The sequence below is a fragment of the Drosophila eugracilis genome, unplaced genomic scaffold, assembly GCF_018153835.1.
Source record: "Drosophila eugracilis isolate 14026-0451.02 unplaced genomic scaffold, ASM1815383v1 contig_1101, whole genome shotgun sequence".
Taxonomy (NCBI): domain Eukaryota; kingdom Metazoa; phylum Arthropoda; class Insecta; order Diptera; family Drosophilidae; genus Drosophila; species Drosophila eugracilis.
Window position 1 is genome coordinate 150,672 of NW_024571878.1, and position 17,727 is coordinate 168,398.

The window sequence follows — 17,727 nt, forward strand, 5'->3', positions numbered from 1 at the left end:
AACGGGAAATTGACCGCAGGATGCCGTTGAACCCTGAGATAGCAATTTGCAGATCTCTTAATCGATGGGAACTGGCTAAAAATAGGAAGAAATAGAATCGGACTCTGCCACAGCAATTTCCTGTCAATCAGAGCAACGACTGCGACGAGATCTCCGCCCCTTACTGGCTACCGTGGAGGGCCCCCGCACGCAATTAATTAGTACCTCTGTCCAGAGGGAAAGGGGGAACAGTGGACAGTTCCACGCCGAATCTGCTGGAGCGAGGAGATATTCGGAGAAGTTCCCCGCAAACCAGCCAGCGGAGCTCATCAAGCCACCTACGCTTACGGTACTTGGCCAGCTGCAAATTAATCTCCCGCTCCCCCACTTCTTCACCTTTCTAGCCAAGACTCTCCCAGTTTCTCTGGAGATCTGGGAAGAGGAAGCCTCGGGGCCGCCACACTTCTGAAGTCATTTTCCAAATGCTTGACAATTTATCATTTCGCTTTATTTGGGCAATTTTTCTGTTCGTCAAGTGCTCGTGGCCAAAGGTAATGGGGCAGCTGGAGCTGGGCAAGAAGTAGCAGAAGTCAATGCCTCGGACCAAATCTGGGTCAGACTGATTGGGCAGCCAGCGGCCGTCGACTGCCAAAAATGTTAATTAATTCGAATTAAAATGTTGCGAACGCGCTGTTGCTGCGCTGACAGAATCCGACAAGGAATCCCGGCAAGGGAAATGGAGTTCGGTGCTTGGTTATAGAGATGGCATAGGAGTTCCGAAACGGAGTGGAGATATGCCCAAGAAGGCGTTGGCGTTGGCGTTGGCAGTTTACCGTTGGCCGGACTCACCTGAACCGCTGATAACTCGGTCCTCCGATTCCGATTCCATTTCTATTCCATGGTGGTTCTGCGGTTTCCCCAGCGGACCAAAGGCCAGGCCAGAATTTTGATATTGAAATTGCTACCTTGGCACACCGAGCACAGAGGAAACTTCTGCCGGAGGCCGTGGTTTGATAACATCAGACCAAAGGGGAGGAAAATAGGGGGAGGAGCAGCTCCCACTACAAGACTATATACTGTAGGAAAACAAAAGACAACAATTCCATTTGGTAAACGCTCCCCCAGAGAGAGGGAGAGGAGCGGGAATGCAACGCCACGGACGAAAACAAGAATGAAAAATAATCTAAAGTTTGGATGTGGAGCTGGAGTTGCAGCTAAGTTTGGTTTCGGTTTGCGTTTGCGTTTGCTTTGGCCAAATGTAACTACAATTTAAATGCTAATCTGGCATCTGTTGGCGGTCGGAGGTTGGCGGGTTTCGGATGGCGGATGGTGGATGGCGGATTGCGGAGCGTGGATGGCGGACAATGGCCCGGCAGAACGGCGGTGCATGGGCAAACAGCCCGCCCACAAACCGCCTACCGAACGGAGGAGAAGAAGGGGTTGGCGAGGGGCCGGAGGGTGTAGTCACACTTAGCGGTTAGAGCCGTGATTTGCATTTGCTCATTAGCCGCCAAAACAAACCCACAAATAAAGGAGGAGAACTTTTCAGAAGCCCCTGCCCTCGAAGGTGCTTATTTATTGTTCAATCTGACTCCTGACTGACTCCGCTGTCTAATTAGTTTTCACGCCTATAAACTGCCGACTTTATTTGCGGCGGATGCCTGCTCTGGATTCCCAGCGCGCTTGGCCACAAAAATGTCTGATCTCGAATCTTTGGCCGAAGTTCAACGGAACACAGTACCGCTATATCCCCTCCGAACTCTCTCCGGGAAAACCGCGACATTTAGAGGGAACTCAAATCCAAATCCAAATACAAATGGAATAAAAAGGCAAAACTAGAAGCAAAATCAAAAGCGAAAGAACATTTGTAAACTGCCAATTATTATGAAAAGAGAAGACAGCAACAACGGCCACATAATGTGGGGAAATGGGAAATGCGGAGCGAGCACGGGGGAGCGGCAATGCGGCAGAGCGGCGAAGCAAGACCACAGCGACATCCCAAGAACTAGATTCTAGTTAGTTAGTTCTCCATCAGATGGGAAGGGGGTTTATCTGGAGAACAGAAAGCGCGTCACGCCGAAATCCCGAAATTCGCTCGTTACCATTCCGAGGGTTTGCGATTGGGTTTTGGGTCTGGACTGGGGCTTCAGCTGGGACTCAGCAGAGCGCCGCCTGTCGGAAGAGCAGGCCCATGGTCCAGCTCTTAAGTCCCAACCTGGACCACGTCTTCCTCCCCTCCCCAGATTCTACTTTTTTCGGCTCGCGTGCTGCCAAACCGCCAATTACCGAACATCAAAAAGCAGTTTCCCCTTCTGCTCCCTTCGACTCCAGTTCTTTGTCCAAGTCTCGGCCCAAGTCTGCTCAATAATTTGCTCTTGGCTTGTGTGTGGCTTTGTTCATAGTTTTGTCAGACTCTGACCCTTTACCTTCCAACCCACTCCGACTCCCATTCCCCCGTGGACACCCAAAAAGGTGTTCGAAATGCCAAGAATCCGTTGCCGAATCACGCAATGGAAAATAATGGGAGGATCTAGCCAGCAAATGGAAATGCAAATGGGAAACCGGGAAATGCTCTCGAAGATCTTCGTGGCTCACGATGCGATACATTTCGGGGCTAGTGCCACGCCCCCAGTTGCCCAGCTGCCCATCTCCATCTCCAAGTTCCGTTCTGAGCAGAAATTAATTTAATTATATCGGGCATAATAAATAAAGTGAGTTATCCAACGCGGTGTGCCCTGCGGCGCGTTTTGACATTTTAATCACGTCGGTCGAGGAGTCACTGGCCCACTTTGAAGGCGTCGGACTCGAGGTGGGAGTAGTGTTCCGGTGTTCCCCTGAATCGTGACTATGGAGATCAGAGCGAAGAGTAGAGGAGCAGGGGAGCAGGAGGAAAGGTTCTTATAGATGAATTCTAAGATTGCGGAAAGAGAACCACTTCCATCTCCATCTCCATCTCACCATGCATGCTAATCACTATCATCGGATGCCATCACATATGCACACTGTCGAGATACAACCATAAGCGAAAACGTTAACAACGGCGATAATCCTCGTTCGCTTGATTGATAACCCACTGATCCATAAAACATCAATGGCTTCCATGCACCACCAATGAGAATTTCAATCAAGATCATTTTCATTTGCATTTCGCAATCTGCTTTCTGCCCAGGGTTTATCCTTTTATGGCCGCCTATGTTTGATCACTCCGCTCGCTGTCTTCTGCGTAGGCCTCCGGCTCTAGACTCCACGTCCAGCTTCGGTTATAATGACAATCACGTTCCTCCAGCTGAATCATCTCTCATCTCCGCAGTAATCATCTGCATGAACCACTGATCTGGGAAGAGGTTTGTTTGCTAATGTGCGAGAAGTCGAGGATCGCGTGGGTCGGCTTTTCCAGGGGACACATGGGCAAGCGGAAACTGGCAACAAAGTTGCAGCTACAGCTCGCTGATTATCCCAGCTGGATTGATTAGAGCAGTTCCCCAAATCATCATCTGAAGATTGAATTCCTAACCCCGCTATTCCGCTACTCCAATTCAATCGGATGACTGAGCCGAATTCGGAAAATTCTATTGAAAAGCCACAGCAAATGCAATTTCCCGGTGCAAATTATTGCTGGTGCTGTGCTGGGTGTAAATAAAATATTTGAGGTATCCTGTTTCTTGAGCGGTCATATAAAGAGTGGGACTGCCGAGGGGATCCGTTTATTGCCGCCTTGATTTATGCAACATTTTCTGTAATAAAAGTGCCAACGACTCGAAGAATTATTACATCATCACGTAATGGGCCTCTACACTGGACCCGGGTTCAGGTGTGACCTCTTGCCAGATGCCGGGATGCAGCCCCCTTTGAGGCGCCACGCCCGCCTCAAATTGCACTCTGAAGCAAACTCCCCCTGACACCCCAGCCCAAAACACCCATTCTCTTCACTCCTCCGCTGTCTTTGCGCTGTCATAAATCAGTCGCCTTCCGAGTTCCCGCAAGAGGAGCGGCATTAAATACTCGTACTCCTCTCCTAAATTGCTGCCCGAACAACAACCATGGCCACAATGCCGCTGTTAAGTGTCGTGTCATCCCCGAAGATCCATCATAATAGTCAGGGCCCGACTACGAAGATTTGAGCGAAGAAGAATTTGCCTGGCACGTGTCCATCATGGCAAGTGGCAACGAAACCCAGCGAGGGAGGTGCTGGCAAGATTCCAGGGGATCGGAGGTGTTAGATTGTGAGGAGAATATTCCCAGATGCTGTAATAACACTGCCAAATTGGGGTTCTTCACCCGAGGGGGGACTGCATCATGCCTGTCCAGCCACTTCTGCCCAAAGTCCTTTATCTGGGCCCCTCCACTCCCCTCGATGGGGATCGGAGGATCGGAATGGCCCATTGTGCAGAGACACCAAACACGGAAGTCGCGGCGTGCGCACTCCCCAAATGCCCATTTAATATAATTTCTATTATTTCTGCCAACTTTGGCAACTGGAAACTGCCACCAGGTGACAGTTACAATGCAGAAACAATATACAACGAGCACAGTCCCGATCCCACTCCTCGAGTTCTGAGTGGGGACATTACCGCCTTCCCAATCCCAGTCCCAATTCCACCAACCTGTCTTTGCCCACTCGATGCGATGGTCCATTCCCGCAATCGCCGCAGTGATCATCATAATCGTGATGGTTTGGGGATCGGGCCTGGGACTGGATTGTGTTCGGGTTCTTTTTGGTCGTCCAAGTCCAAGGTTGTCTTGTCCTCGGGGATCCATTTTTGGCCTGCGCTCAGCGGCGAACACTTCCTGTGGCTGTGGGAAACACTCGGGAACTTGTTCCTTGCGACATGCGACTCCTCTCGTGGTTCTTCCCAGTCTCTGTTTGGGAACCCACCCACCCACATACAGAATGATATTCCAGCCATATTACGGACATTTTGGCCCGCGTTTGTACTGCAAATATTTTGGAATCCCGCTCTCATAAATCAATTAGCCAAGTGTAACAGTTTCGGGTCGGGAGACCAGTTTTGGTGGGTTGGATGGGTGGCTGTGCCTCCGTTGCACTCTGTGCAGCATGGTGCATGCAACAGGCGAAGCGGTCATAAATTTCTAAGGCGAAGCCCCTTTTGTGTAGCTGCAAATGGCAGCCGAACTTCGAGCTCCACTCCCCTGCCTCCTGGCATGTGGAAATTGGTGCAAATTGATGAGAATATAAATGGAAAATATTGGGAGCGGAGTGGGGCGTATCCGTCGGACCTAGGTTCGTATTCAGAGCTCCTACAATCTGTTTACTTTGTCAAGTGCCGCGCAGTGGAAGCTGAGGGAAATTGTTCCAATTTACCGGTTCGCACACCCGCAAGACGCGCATCTAGTCCAGGCAGTTTATCAACTCATATCCAGCAGAAGCCAACTCCTCGGACTCAAGGTCGACGCGGTTGGAAGAAGTACGGCCAGTGGATGAGCGAAGCAGAAACAGGTGTTGCCTCCATTGACAGTTGCCTTGATTGGCTTGTGTTGCATGTCGCACGCCTCGTGCTGCCTCCTTGGAAACCAGGTGCTCCTCCTCCACTTCCCATGCCGGGCACACCCCTTCATTTGCAGAGCCCGAGAGTAAGCAGGAACCCATCTACTCCAGAGACAACTGCATTTCGGGCCCAGCCTGGCAAAGGAAGCCACGAGTTGGCGACTTTGCGAGCTGGTGTGCCAACGCCCAGAGCAAATATTGGGGGAACAGCTATCACTACCATTCCATCCCCTTCCGCATCCCATTTCTCCGTCTCAATCTCCATAACTTGCTGCCATGTCGTCGCTAATCGCAGGCTCTGGGATTGTAAATTAAAAATGGAAGCTTTGATGGCAGGGAGATTGCATCACCACTGCTCACCTCTCAATGTGTCTGGACTCATCAGCGCTGGAATTAATGATGGGAATATGAAACCGCCAATTTGCCTAGCTCCATATCTACTCGAATCTCCCTCTCCCATAAAGAGCCAAAGAAGGAGAAATGCTTTCCAATGGCTCTTCATATGGACGCGGCAATCGAATTGCTCCGACCATGCCACCTCGGCGTGCCCATAACTCACTTGGAACCCTCCTCGTAACCCATGTCATCCGTAGCCAGCTCTGGCCGGGCTAAGCAGGAGCAAAAAGTGCGGCAATTAGAAGCAGAAGCTGCCGATGGCAGTTGAATGTTGGTCGGTGATTGAGTTGCAGCTCAGGTGAACTCCCCCTGCCCCTCCGAGTCGCTGGGCTTCCATTCGTGGCTGTAGTTGATGATGGCGAAGGAAACGGGGATGGGGAAGGGGTGTGGGAGGCAACGACCAACGGCAGCGGCTGCAAACAGGAAAATTCATATTACGAAAAAACTGCATCGCTTAAGTGTCATTATTGGGACCAGAATTTCAACAAGTCGCTGTTGTCGTGTCTTGCGATGCAAAAGTGGAAGGTGCAGGGGATTCTGGAGGAGATGGTGATGGCAACTTTCACCGCGCTCAGAATTCCTTTGAGCAGTGAGCTCTAGTCATATACTCTTGCTGAGGAACCAGAACCACAGCCAGACATCGGTCAATCTCGGATCTTCTGAACTCCATCTTCTCCTCCTCCTCCTCCTGGGTGCGCCAATATCCGCTGGCCACAATCAACACCTCCGCACCGCCCACCGCCCCTTCTTGGCGAGGTGGAGCCATCACTCAACTTCAGCCAGTCCGTGGCTTCTCTTATCTCTGGAGTATCTTCGGGTATTCCGCAATCCACCATCCAAATCACCCACCTCCTCCTAAGCCGAAGTTGGTGGTGTTGTTTTTACACCTTGCTCGTTTTTGTGGCGATGGTCTCGTGTCGAATGGTCCCAACTTGGGAGCAGAGAGCTGTAGTCGCAGTCCAAGTACAAGACAAAGTTGTCGTCGGTTAAGGGCGTTAACTGGGTTAAACGCTTGTTGACAGTTTTATGCCGCCAACCAAGCCAAGACCACATCTAAGCCAAGAACTCGAGGCCAAGACCAAGACGAAGGCGCTGACAGTCAGTCAGTGGCACAGACCAAACGAGACACTTACTAAGAGTGAAAATTCTGATGGAATGGTTTTTCTTTCCTTCTGCATAGAAAGCTGCAATTAGAGAGCCGAAGGGAACCATTGAAAAGTGAAACAAAACAAATCAAATGGCATGAGGGGAACATTGTTACCATTCCGCACTCGCAAAGTTCGTGGCCTAAGTCTTTCGTTCTTCACCTTTCGAATCGAATTGGGATCACAAGGTGGCGCCTTTGATGGACACTTTCATCATGCGTTCGGATCTTATCGCCCCTCAGGATTCCACTACTCTTTGATCTCAGCTCCGTCAGGCTTATCCCCTTGATTACCAGCGCAAATCTTGCGAAACTCCCCATAAGATTGATGACTCACATCTGTATCTTTGGGGGCCATCGCAATCCTTTCCATTTCACCAAAAATTCTCATCATTCAGGGTGAAAGTAAACCATTCCGATGAACCAACTAAATGTTAAAGTTAAGTTAAGATTGAGACTCACTCCACTTCTAATGAGCCAACTTGAAATGCATTTCCAAGTAAAAACGAATCTGAGGCGGGGACCAATCAATTTGCAAACAATCAAGACACGAGACGAATAAACGAGTTGCAGAGCGAATTTCTTCGATTGATTGCCGGAAACATAAACTCCTGCTCCCGATCGACCTCGACTCTCTGGGGAAATGGCGGTGGAAATGGATTGGGAATGGGAGGTGAAGCAGCCCACGCGGCAATCAGAGAATGTGCGAAAAATCGAAAGGAAATTTGCATGTCACTCAATGGGGGTTTTGGGTTTGTTTGCTCTGCAAACGAACCTCGAAACCCCGTCCATATCAGAGTTGTTCCGTCACTTTCAGCACTCTTTCTTGGCACAGTTTCTCGGACTTAGAATGCAAACAAGCATTTGAATATCAAAGTGACACAAAAATCAGCCGATGGCCCATATAAACCACTTCCTCCTAACGGTCGAGTATTGACATATCTCTGGGCCATCCGCCGCCGTAAATCTGACCTTGATAAGAGGGAGCAACAAACTCCCCACTCGAACTGTGAATGTAAACGTTGTCCAACCACATTCGGCAAATATCTGATCGGACTTGAATGAAATGGCTTCCCGAGAATCGCATACTTCTTAGTTTTGGCAGCGATCGCGGCATGCGATAGCAATTAGAGCAAAATGCTGCCATTTCCAATTACTCAACCAGAAGCGTAGGAGAGCGGGAAAATATTACTGGGGCCCAATCAATCTCTGGCCATCAGAACAACTGGGAGTCTCTTCATTCACACGCCAATTCAACTTCAACTCCAAAGTCAAGGCCCGAATCCGGATGACGGTTGGCGATTGGCGATTGCAGACTTCCTATTTCGATTCCCACTCCCAAAGCTTTTCCGAAACAGCGAGGCAGAGATACAATTTATATAATTTCTTTATCAGATCTGCTGGATGTGGTTCATTGTTGAACAAATTGAATGATTCCCTCAAAGGCGTTAATCGAACGCGGCTCTGAGAAGGCTCAATTATGGGCACAAAGCGACAGTCGCCGTATATTCGAAGTCGAATCTCTACAATTGTTCAAATCGGATGCAGTGCAGCGGAGATGCATGAAAGTGCATGAAAATGCGGGAAAAGTGCGACGAGTGCAGTTCGCTGTGCTTTCGATGATTGCGCGTCAGTATTTAATTGCATTATGTGACGGACAAATTCGAGACAGCCTCCGATTTCTTTGTGGCGCAACTTCCAGTGGCTATGTTGCCGGTGGTGTGGTTGCATAAACGCTGTATCAAACCCGGCTGCCTTGCCTAAGCTGCCCCCACAATCAGTGACCTCATTCCGCACTCCCCGTTTTAACTCTGCCTTCGATTGTTATCGCGCACTTAATTAGGCGTGCGTTGAGGTAATGCTCGTGTAGTTCTTCTGGTACTTACAACTTTGGTCATTAGAAAGCTGCAAGGTTCTTGGGGGCTCTCCCCCTAGAAAATCACGGAACAGATCTCAGCGACTTCTCTCTGAGTGATCCGTGCACCTGCTGCTCTTTTATGGCTCGCTGTGGCACTTCAATTTGGCATTATTCAGTGCAATTCAATGCCGTTCCTGCGTGTCAGGCAATCGCATTAGAAAATCATTTGCCTCGACTGTTATAATTGCATTTTATTACTTCCGACAAGAACGAGAAAACCCAGAGATTGAACCTTCGGCGAGAAAACCTGTGGCTGCAGAAGAAAGTTGCTAGCGAAGAGAGCTTGTAGAAGAGAGCTGGCAAAGAGCGACGGTTTGGCCATTAGCTTTCCGTCTTTTACCGGTTTTTCTTCTTGGCCAAAAGAGAGTTAGCTTCTGCTTCTGCTGCTGCCGACGTCGACGGCGTTTTGGCCTTCGACGGTTGGCTTCCCAGCTTGAAAACGTTTTCCGCGGCCTTCGCAGCGAGCATTCAGTGTCAAGGTGCTCGAACTGGCGGTCGTTAGCGCTCCAGCGATAGAAGCTAACGAACTCGATCCGAATCGATCTTGCCTAGTATCTCAAATCTGAAATTCCTCGAGGAGTTTCGCATAAGAACGTTTAGCCAAACCCCATCAGAGGCAGTTGGGCGCTCCACATTCGACAGTGAGGACGTCGTCGCTCAAGCGGTTCGCGTTGTTTCGGTCAACAAACAATTAAAAGACAAATCAATCAACATTGGGTGTTTTGTGCGTGTCCTGCCATAAAAAGTGAAGTTCCGAAACGGCTTTATTACCATACCACATAACCGAGTGATTAAGGTAAACTTGAAAACGCGTTCTGCAAATCACTTGACAGGCAATGCCTGACAAGGTGTCAATTGTCGGGCAAACAGGATGTCCACATGTCTATCAATTAAACGAAAATGGTCAATGGATCATTAGAGAAAGCTTGGGTGAATGTCGGCACAAAAGCCATCGAGAAGATGTCACATTAGTTTCGAGGTTTCCAAGTTTCCAGTTTCGAGATAAGTCCGAGACCGAGAAGCTGGCATTTTTGTCATGCCGGAAACTCGGCGCGCAGAACCCGTCAACTCCCAAATGTGCAGAGTTCTGCAGGCAATTAACTTTCGGCCTGACCAAGTTTTCTTGCTCCTTTGTCAATCCGCTGGGAATCCTGGTAGTGGCCAGTGATTTGGGTCAGTCAACGGTTCGATGCGACCATTTAATGGCAATTAGCTGGGGCTCACACGAGTCAAGACCAGAATGTCAAAAGAGTGTAAGACTCTCGCTGCCTCTTCTGGATCCAAGAATCGGAATGACATATCTCCGTACAACGTGTTCCAAAATACATTGCCATGTTACGAAATTAGCCGGGCCAAACAGTGACCCGAGCTCATTAATATTCTGGACCAGTATTGGATTCCTCATGATCTGAAAAACGTTCAACATCTAGAGCGGCTTCTTCGTGAGCTCGGAGATCATGTTTATGGATTTGGGTGCATAGATTAGGGTTTCGAATGGCTTTCGAATTGGTCCGCTTCATTTTCCGTTAGGTTCCAGCCATGAAATGAAAAGTTTTGTCAAGTTTTCTCAATGCTTTTTTTTTTTTTGTTTTTTCGGTTTCTGATACACGGCAGCCAAGGGAAACTAGTTTTATGGCTCTTTTGGTGGTTGAGCAATTTCACTGACCATTAATTGAAGATTTGTCGCTAACTTTGAGAAATTTCTGCCAGCCACAAAATAGAATTTCTAAAGAAATAACTCGATGTGACCCACATCCAAGCGATCCAACCGATCCAACCTATCCAACCGATCCAACAGATCCAAGCGAAGCCAACTCCTTCTGCCGATGGCCAGCGGGTGCAGTTTTCAAATTGCCAGCCATGAAATGAAGATAGCAGCCGGGCCGAGAAGTAGTTGCCAAGTGGCTTTCCTGGCCAACTTGCTGGCCCCATCTCCATCTGAGGCGACTTGCACACATTGCTTACAGTTACACTGTGCAGCGCTTCAATTGAGATAAGCTCCGATGGCAGTTATGTCATTCCCTGGCACACTTTTCCGACTAAAAACAACACAGCAACCAATCACTCGCCATGCTAATTAAGTGGCAACTAGTTTTTGGCGTATTGGTGTCATAAAAGTGCTCTATCGGCACCTTGACAGCATGAAAGCAGTGGGATTAGCCCGAATTTCGAACCAGATCCGAAAAGGAGAAGTCTCACTCAAGCACTCCATTTGGCCATAAAGCCTGGCCAAAACAAACTGTCAAATTTGGATGTAAATATGTATACTATCCGAGAAACTAGTTGCTAAGCTGCCTGATAAATGTTCGGACATCCTCTTGCGAGCTTGCACCTATATATAAATCTCCATTCGATTCGTATCCACAGCAGGAGCAGCTCAGCTGCCAAATGGAAATTTATGTCCATGTCTGTGAGTTTGCAACTGTGGATCTCTGGATCCGTGGATTAGTTTATTGGCCCACTAAGGCGGCTGACCCACAGTATTAAATTGTGACTTGAGTGGGCCAGTAGCTGACTGGCTGGCAGTTTTCTCCAGCTGGGAGTTCGTGGTAATTAAATGTGTTCCCTCCGCTTTTTTATTCCACTGCATTCCCTCCGCTGGGCACGCGACTCGCTCTGCTGAGCAATCCATGTCATTGACCAGCAACCATGGAAATTGATTTGCTGGCAGACAATTGCATAATCGTTGATTATGAGCCACTCACGAAGCTGGGGCTGCAGTCGAATTCGATTAGTGCGGAAATCAAGTCGAGAGCATGTGGATAAGAAAGCCCGGCTCTCTGTGATTTAACGCATATTACACGTAATGCATTTTCCATGCAGCTGGGGCTGGAAAAGAACCGCAAAAGCCACTAACGATCCAACATAAAGCATCCAACAGTTGTGTTCTCCTCCGTATCGATCGCATTGTGATCGGAGGGGCCCAATCAGAATTCCTGCTGACCATTTCAGTTAACAGCTTGTGCTTCTTGGCTTAAAGTCCAGGTGCTTTTCTTGGCATTCTTGGCTTTTTGTGTTTTTTTGTGTTTTTTACGTTACTTACGTTTTTGTGCCTTGGCTTCCTGTGCGTGCGCCTGGCTAAGTGGCATTATTTTAATTCCTCTGGACGTGCGTGTGAGCAGCGTTTAGATCTGAACTGCTGCCGTTTCTGAGGGCCGGGGGACCATCAACCAAATTGATTTTGCATCTATTCCCGGGCAATTAATCAGTGCCTTCGTGCTGGTGGGCGTTGCAGTTGCAGTTTCAACCGCACTGCTGGATAGTCCGCATTAAACCCATTATTAAGGCTTAACTGTAACTGCTGGCGCAATTAATCACGAGATAAGCATGGGAGTGGGAAGACACTGAAATGCTAATTAAAAACCAAGCTACCAAAACGTTCTTTCGAATACATATGTACCTCCCTCCTTTCCCCTCCAGAACAGCCAGAACAGAGTCTAAAATGCAACTGCGGTCAATGACAAAGAAGCGAGGAGTCAGCATGATGGCGCTGCTGGGTTTAATGCTGCTTTTGGTGGACAGCTCGGTGGCGGCACGCAAGTTGCCCAAGCGGCCGGTGGTGAAACCGTTGAAGACATTTCCGCGCAACAATGCCACACCGATTCCGGCAACGGGAGCGGGATCGGGAATCGCGGCGCCGAACGGAAGCGAGCTACCAAAACCGTTGAGCGCTGAGCCAGCGGAAGCGATTGTCGCATCACCACCTGGTTCTGCAGATTCCTCTGGTGCTTCTGCCCCGGTATCACCTGCTATATCACCTGCTGCCGAGACAAAGGCCGATGATCTGGGTCCCACTCCCATGGCAACACCTTCGGGGAGCTCTTCGGTGGACGAGGACTGCGAACCGGATATGATTGGCTTCGAGCTCATAACAGGGTAAGTGTCACCGCCGCAGCATAAATCTTAATAGCGGGCAATTAGTTGTCCATGGAGCAGGGACAAGCACAAGGCCCTGGCAGTATAGCGTCTAAATTATACACACGACTGCCTGTTAGCACATCGTAAAGGTGGTTTCCACCATTTATAAACCATCGCAAAACCACCCACTCAGACTTGCCCCCGAGAACCTTGAGCCCCAGAATTTATGTGCGTTACTTTCCGGTTAATCCTCCATCGCAGGTACGTGCTATCGGCGCCATCGAAGCAATTGGAAACACTGCCCGGCACCCTCATGCTGACCGACTGCCTGGAGGCCTGCCAGGCCAATGAATCTTGCAGCGCGGTTAATTACGAAACGGGCCTGTGTGTCATGTTCCGCAGCACCGCCGATCAGTTGCCAGGTGAGTCGACTGCGCCGGGAAAAAGAAAGGAGTAGGTCCTACAACCTGGGAATTTTGTAGGCAAAGTCTTAAAAAGAACACTAAGTCGAAGTAGTAGCAACGAAATAAACATCTCAACTACAATGGGAAACATTATTGCAATGATGTTCTTTAAAAACGTATCTAAGTTTAATTCTATTTACGATTCCTTTTATTCCCTAACATTGGAGAAACTAAATGATTCCTGACCCGACTCCTGAACACAAATTGATTTATTTATGACAAGAAACTAAAGAGTAATGAAAAATACATATTTATAGCCTTGCTAAGACAAAAGTTTGAGTTAGTTTTTCTTCGTGTAGTTGCTGGTTGAGAGCAGCCAGCTCAGCACTCGATAGCCCAATCACGATCTTTGGCTCGCAGCTTGTATGTTAAATGTTTCCCGCTAATCACAATGAATGCCGCCCCCATCTGGCCATCCTTCCCTGCTTTCAGGTTCACTTTCCCGCTCCCAGTACCCCGTGTTCACCGTTTACGCGCAGAAATCCTGCTTCGGAGTGCGTCCCTGCTCGAAGGCCTGGTGCATCGATCGCGTCCAGGGCTACCGACTGCCGGAGCGGGCCAAGGCCAGCCAAAGCGTGGCCACGCGGCGCGACTGCATCGAGCTCTGCCTGGGCGAGACGGAGTTCACCTGCCGGTAAGTGCTGGGATACCGTTACATCAGAGCCACCCTCTTGAACTGAAACCCCAACCGCCTCCTCTTCGTACACACCTCTTAACTCCTCCATAATGCACTCCACAATAAGCACTAAACACTCTGTAGTCCACACTGAAAAATAAATACTGCATGCAAAATTTTGTCTTTTTTCCACCCTTCAACTGAAGTAAATGTTAACAAAGACTTCTTGCCATAAGACATCCTCACTAACAGCATATAAGTCACTTTAGAATCTACTTTGAATTCATCTTCAAATCTTCCTTTTCTCGTTATTTCTCTCCGTGCACCGCAAACATCCTGAAGATCGGCCAACTACTATGCACACTCTGGCCTCTGCGAGCTCTCGGACATGGATCGCATTACGCTATCGGACGAGGCCAACATCGCGGCCTACGATGGCGCCGACTATCTGGAGAACAACTGCGCGGAGGAGCCCAGCAAGCTGTGTGAGTTCAAGCGCGTAGCGGGTCGCATTCTAAAGACGGTGGACTCGGTTCACCAGAATGTTCAGAGTTTGGACGAGTGCCGTGACCTCTGCTTGACGGCTCCGTTCCGGTGTCACTCGTACGACTACAACGAAACCGGGGAGCTGGTGTGCCGTCTTTCCCATCACAGCCGCGCCACATTGACGGACCTCTCGGAACCGTACCTCTCCATCGAGGAGGCGGCCACCTACGAGCAGTCAGCATGCTACAATGTCTCCATTGACTGCCGCTCTGGAGAAATGGTAACCAAGATCCGAACCTCCAAGCTCTTCGACGGAAAGGTGTACGCCAAAGGGAGCGCCCAAATCCTGTGCTGTGAACGTAAACAACTCACTGGAGTTCGACCTTAAGATGAGGTACAACGACCTGGAGTGCAATGTGCGCCAGAGTGCGTATGGCAGGTATATGAACGACATTGTGATCCAGCACCACGACATGATTGTCACCTCCTCCGATCTTGGACTGGCTGTATCCTGCCAATACGACTTGACCAATAAGACTGTGGTTAACAATGTCGATCTGGGAGTTACTGGAGAGATTGAGTCTACTCTCAGTGAGGAAATCATCGTCGATTCACCGAACGTCATCATGAAGATCACCGCACGTGATGGCAGCGACATGAAGAGGATCGCCGAGGTTGGCGATCCACTGGCACTGCGATTCGAGATCGTCGACGCCAACAGCCCGTACGAGATCTTTGTGAGGGAACTGGTGGCCATGGACGGGACGGACAGCGCCGAAATCACACTGATCGACGCCAACGGCTGTCCCACGGACCAGTACATAATGAGTGCCATGCAAAAGATGGCCAGCAATCGCAAGGTGCTGCTCTCACAGTTCGACGCCTTCAAGTTCCCCTCCTCGGAGCTGGTGCAGTTCCGCGCCCTGGTCACGCCCTGCATACCGCGCTGCGAACCGGTTATCTGCGACAACGATGAGAACGGCGAGCTGAAGTCGCTGCTGTCCTACGGTCGTCGCAAGCGATCGGTGCTCAACGGCACTGATGGCGGTAAGTAAACGGTTCTTCGCGGCCAGCGCCGAAACCAGGGATGGCCAACGCCACCAAGTGACCTCTGGCTAGATAGCCATAGCTATGCTCATATGTCATTTGCCACTTCGACTGACTGGTCTTAGTCAAGTCCATTTCAAAAGACTTTAATCTTTAATCTTTAATCTCTAATGCATTAGATCTCATAATCCCAAAAGGTACTATCATCTTTCAGGTTTAAAAGATCCTTTCTTTTTTAACATCCTTTTGTTTTAATAGTTTCTTGTTTTATAGTGGAAATCAATATTTTCATTGCCCTTAAAAATGATAGTTAAATTGCAAATTGATTGACGGGAATCTTACTATTCAGACATTATATGACCCAATACATTGCTGACATTCGGTTAGTGGAATCAGAATTCTACAAGAACTTATGCAGTTTTGTCACTATAGCACTTTGGCTCACCATCCCTGGTTTAGTGGTGCAACCAACAGCTCCCAGAAAACATATTTCATTTCTTGTTTGCCTCTTTTTCTCCGCTTCTCTTTGCTCGCCTGCAATTTTTTGTGTTTTGTGCTTTTCTGCTCGATGGATACGCTGCTACCTTTTCACAGTTGAGCTGGCCATTAAGTCGGAACGCCAAAAACGTGATGTGAGTCATCAGGCGGCCGGCGATGAGAATATTCTGCTGGTGCAATCGATACAAATCACCGATAAGTTCGCCTTCAATGGCGCCGATTCTCCGGGAGGCAGCGGATCGGAGGCCGGTGGTCTGGATGGCCTGGCGAAATTGCAACTGGACCTGGGCACCAAATCGGACACTTGCATAAATGGCTACGGTAAGTTCAGCAGGGGATCAGTGGGGATCACTTAGGTCTCGAATCTTGGGACCAATGTGTAGCACGGTGGCAAGTCGATCCAAGTCGGCTTCATCTATTTGGTATCGCTGAGCGTGGCAAATTGATTTGCGTTAATCGCGTGCCGTCGCGCCATCTAGCCTCTAGAAAAAAAGCTAACTTTGCCGACTGGCCGATCTTGCCGACTTGCCGACTGAATGCCCAGCTAATTAAATAAGCTCGTAAATTTTCTTCAACTCTTTTTACAACTCTATCCAGGCTTCATAATTGCCGGGGCTCTGTTCCTGCTGCTCCAGCTGACGGTCATTGCTGTCTGGGACAATATGCAGAAGCGAGCGTTACACAAGCGGTAAGAACGTCAACGCCAGTGAATGGCCTTTTAACAAGCGAGCCGGAGACGTTGGAGATGGAGCTCCAAATGCAGGAAGAAGAGGAAAATGAAGATGGAGACAGAGACAGAGACGGAGACAAGACAGAGATGGAGATGGAAACCGAGCTGCAGGTGGAAAGGCAGACACTAGCATGAAATTCTACTTAGCTCAAAACTTAGCACCGCTCATAATCTAGTTAGTAGATGTACGATGGAGAGATGGAGAATGGATGGACACCCCTCCCCGGACTTTCCGCCATAGAGCTGGACTCCTCTGTGAAGGGATCCCCTTAGGAACGAACCGTAGCTTAATATTTATACCTATACCTAACTTTATGTGAGCGCATTTAGGCGCCCCTCTATAAGACTTACCGCTAAGACTACTCTGAATGCGTCGACATACTATCAGCTTAAGACTCGGAACTCGGAAAGTAAAGCTCCTTAGATGTAGTGCGAACCATTCAAACCTCTCAAGCGAGCTTCGAACTGACAACCATTGCTCGTTTAAGAGGTTTGACTGTCTACTAATACTTAAACACTTAACTTAACTTAACTTAATACTTATACTCGTACGTGCTAGGCCCAATTGAACACAGACACACACAAAAATGTAACAAGAGACAAAACTTCAGATGCTATAAAAGGTAAATAAACGTATTAGAAAGATACTCGTTTGCATTCGCATTGCTTTTTACTTTTGTACGGGTTTGTTTGGTCTGCGGAAAACAAAATTTGCCCGTCACTGTCAATGTCAATCGATCGGAAATCGACTGCAGCTCTAACAAGGCCAAAACCTCAAGCCTGGTCCGTGATTGTTGGTTTTGGCCTAATCAACGTTGATACAAATCAATCAAGAGCCGCGTTTAGGCCTCCTCCCCCGATTCTCCCTCGAATCGACTGACTGCCACACTCACCAGGTGGAAAATTGGCCCTAGTGAAACTGAACCTTGGCTAAATGGCGCTGAACCCGGCTCTAAACGGTTCAAAGTCGAGCTGCCTGCAGTAAAAGTGACAAACTAATTGGGCGAGGAAACGAGGGCTATGCCATGAATTGCAGGTAAACAACTTCATTAACATGATTTCACCCACAACTCGAGTGGGTGGTG

General features: G+C 48.9%; 1 protein-coding gene across 1 annotated transcript; it reads left to right on the plus strand.

The window, feature by feature from the left end:
- Positions 1-9,393: 9,393 nt before the first annotated feature.
- Positions 9,394-17,289, plus strand: LOC108109396. The gene is given in 8 exon segments (XM_017217892.2): positions 9,394-9,739; positions 12,364-12,819; positions 13,063-13,223; positions 13,698-13,899; positions 14,224-14,695; positions 14,697-15,414; positions 16,009-16,233; positions 16,510-17,289. Coding segments are annotated over 7 exon segments (2,307 nt in total). The 5' UTR covers positions 9,394-9,739; positions 12,364-12,385; the 3' UTR covers positions 16,605-17,289.
- Positions 17,290-17,727: the final 438 nt, after the last annotated feature.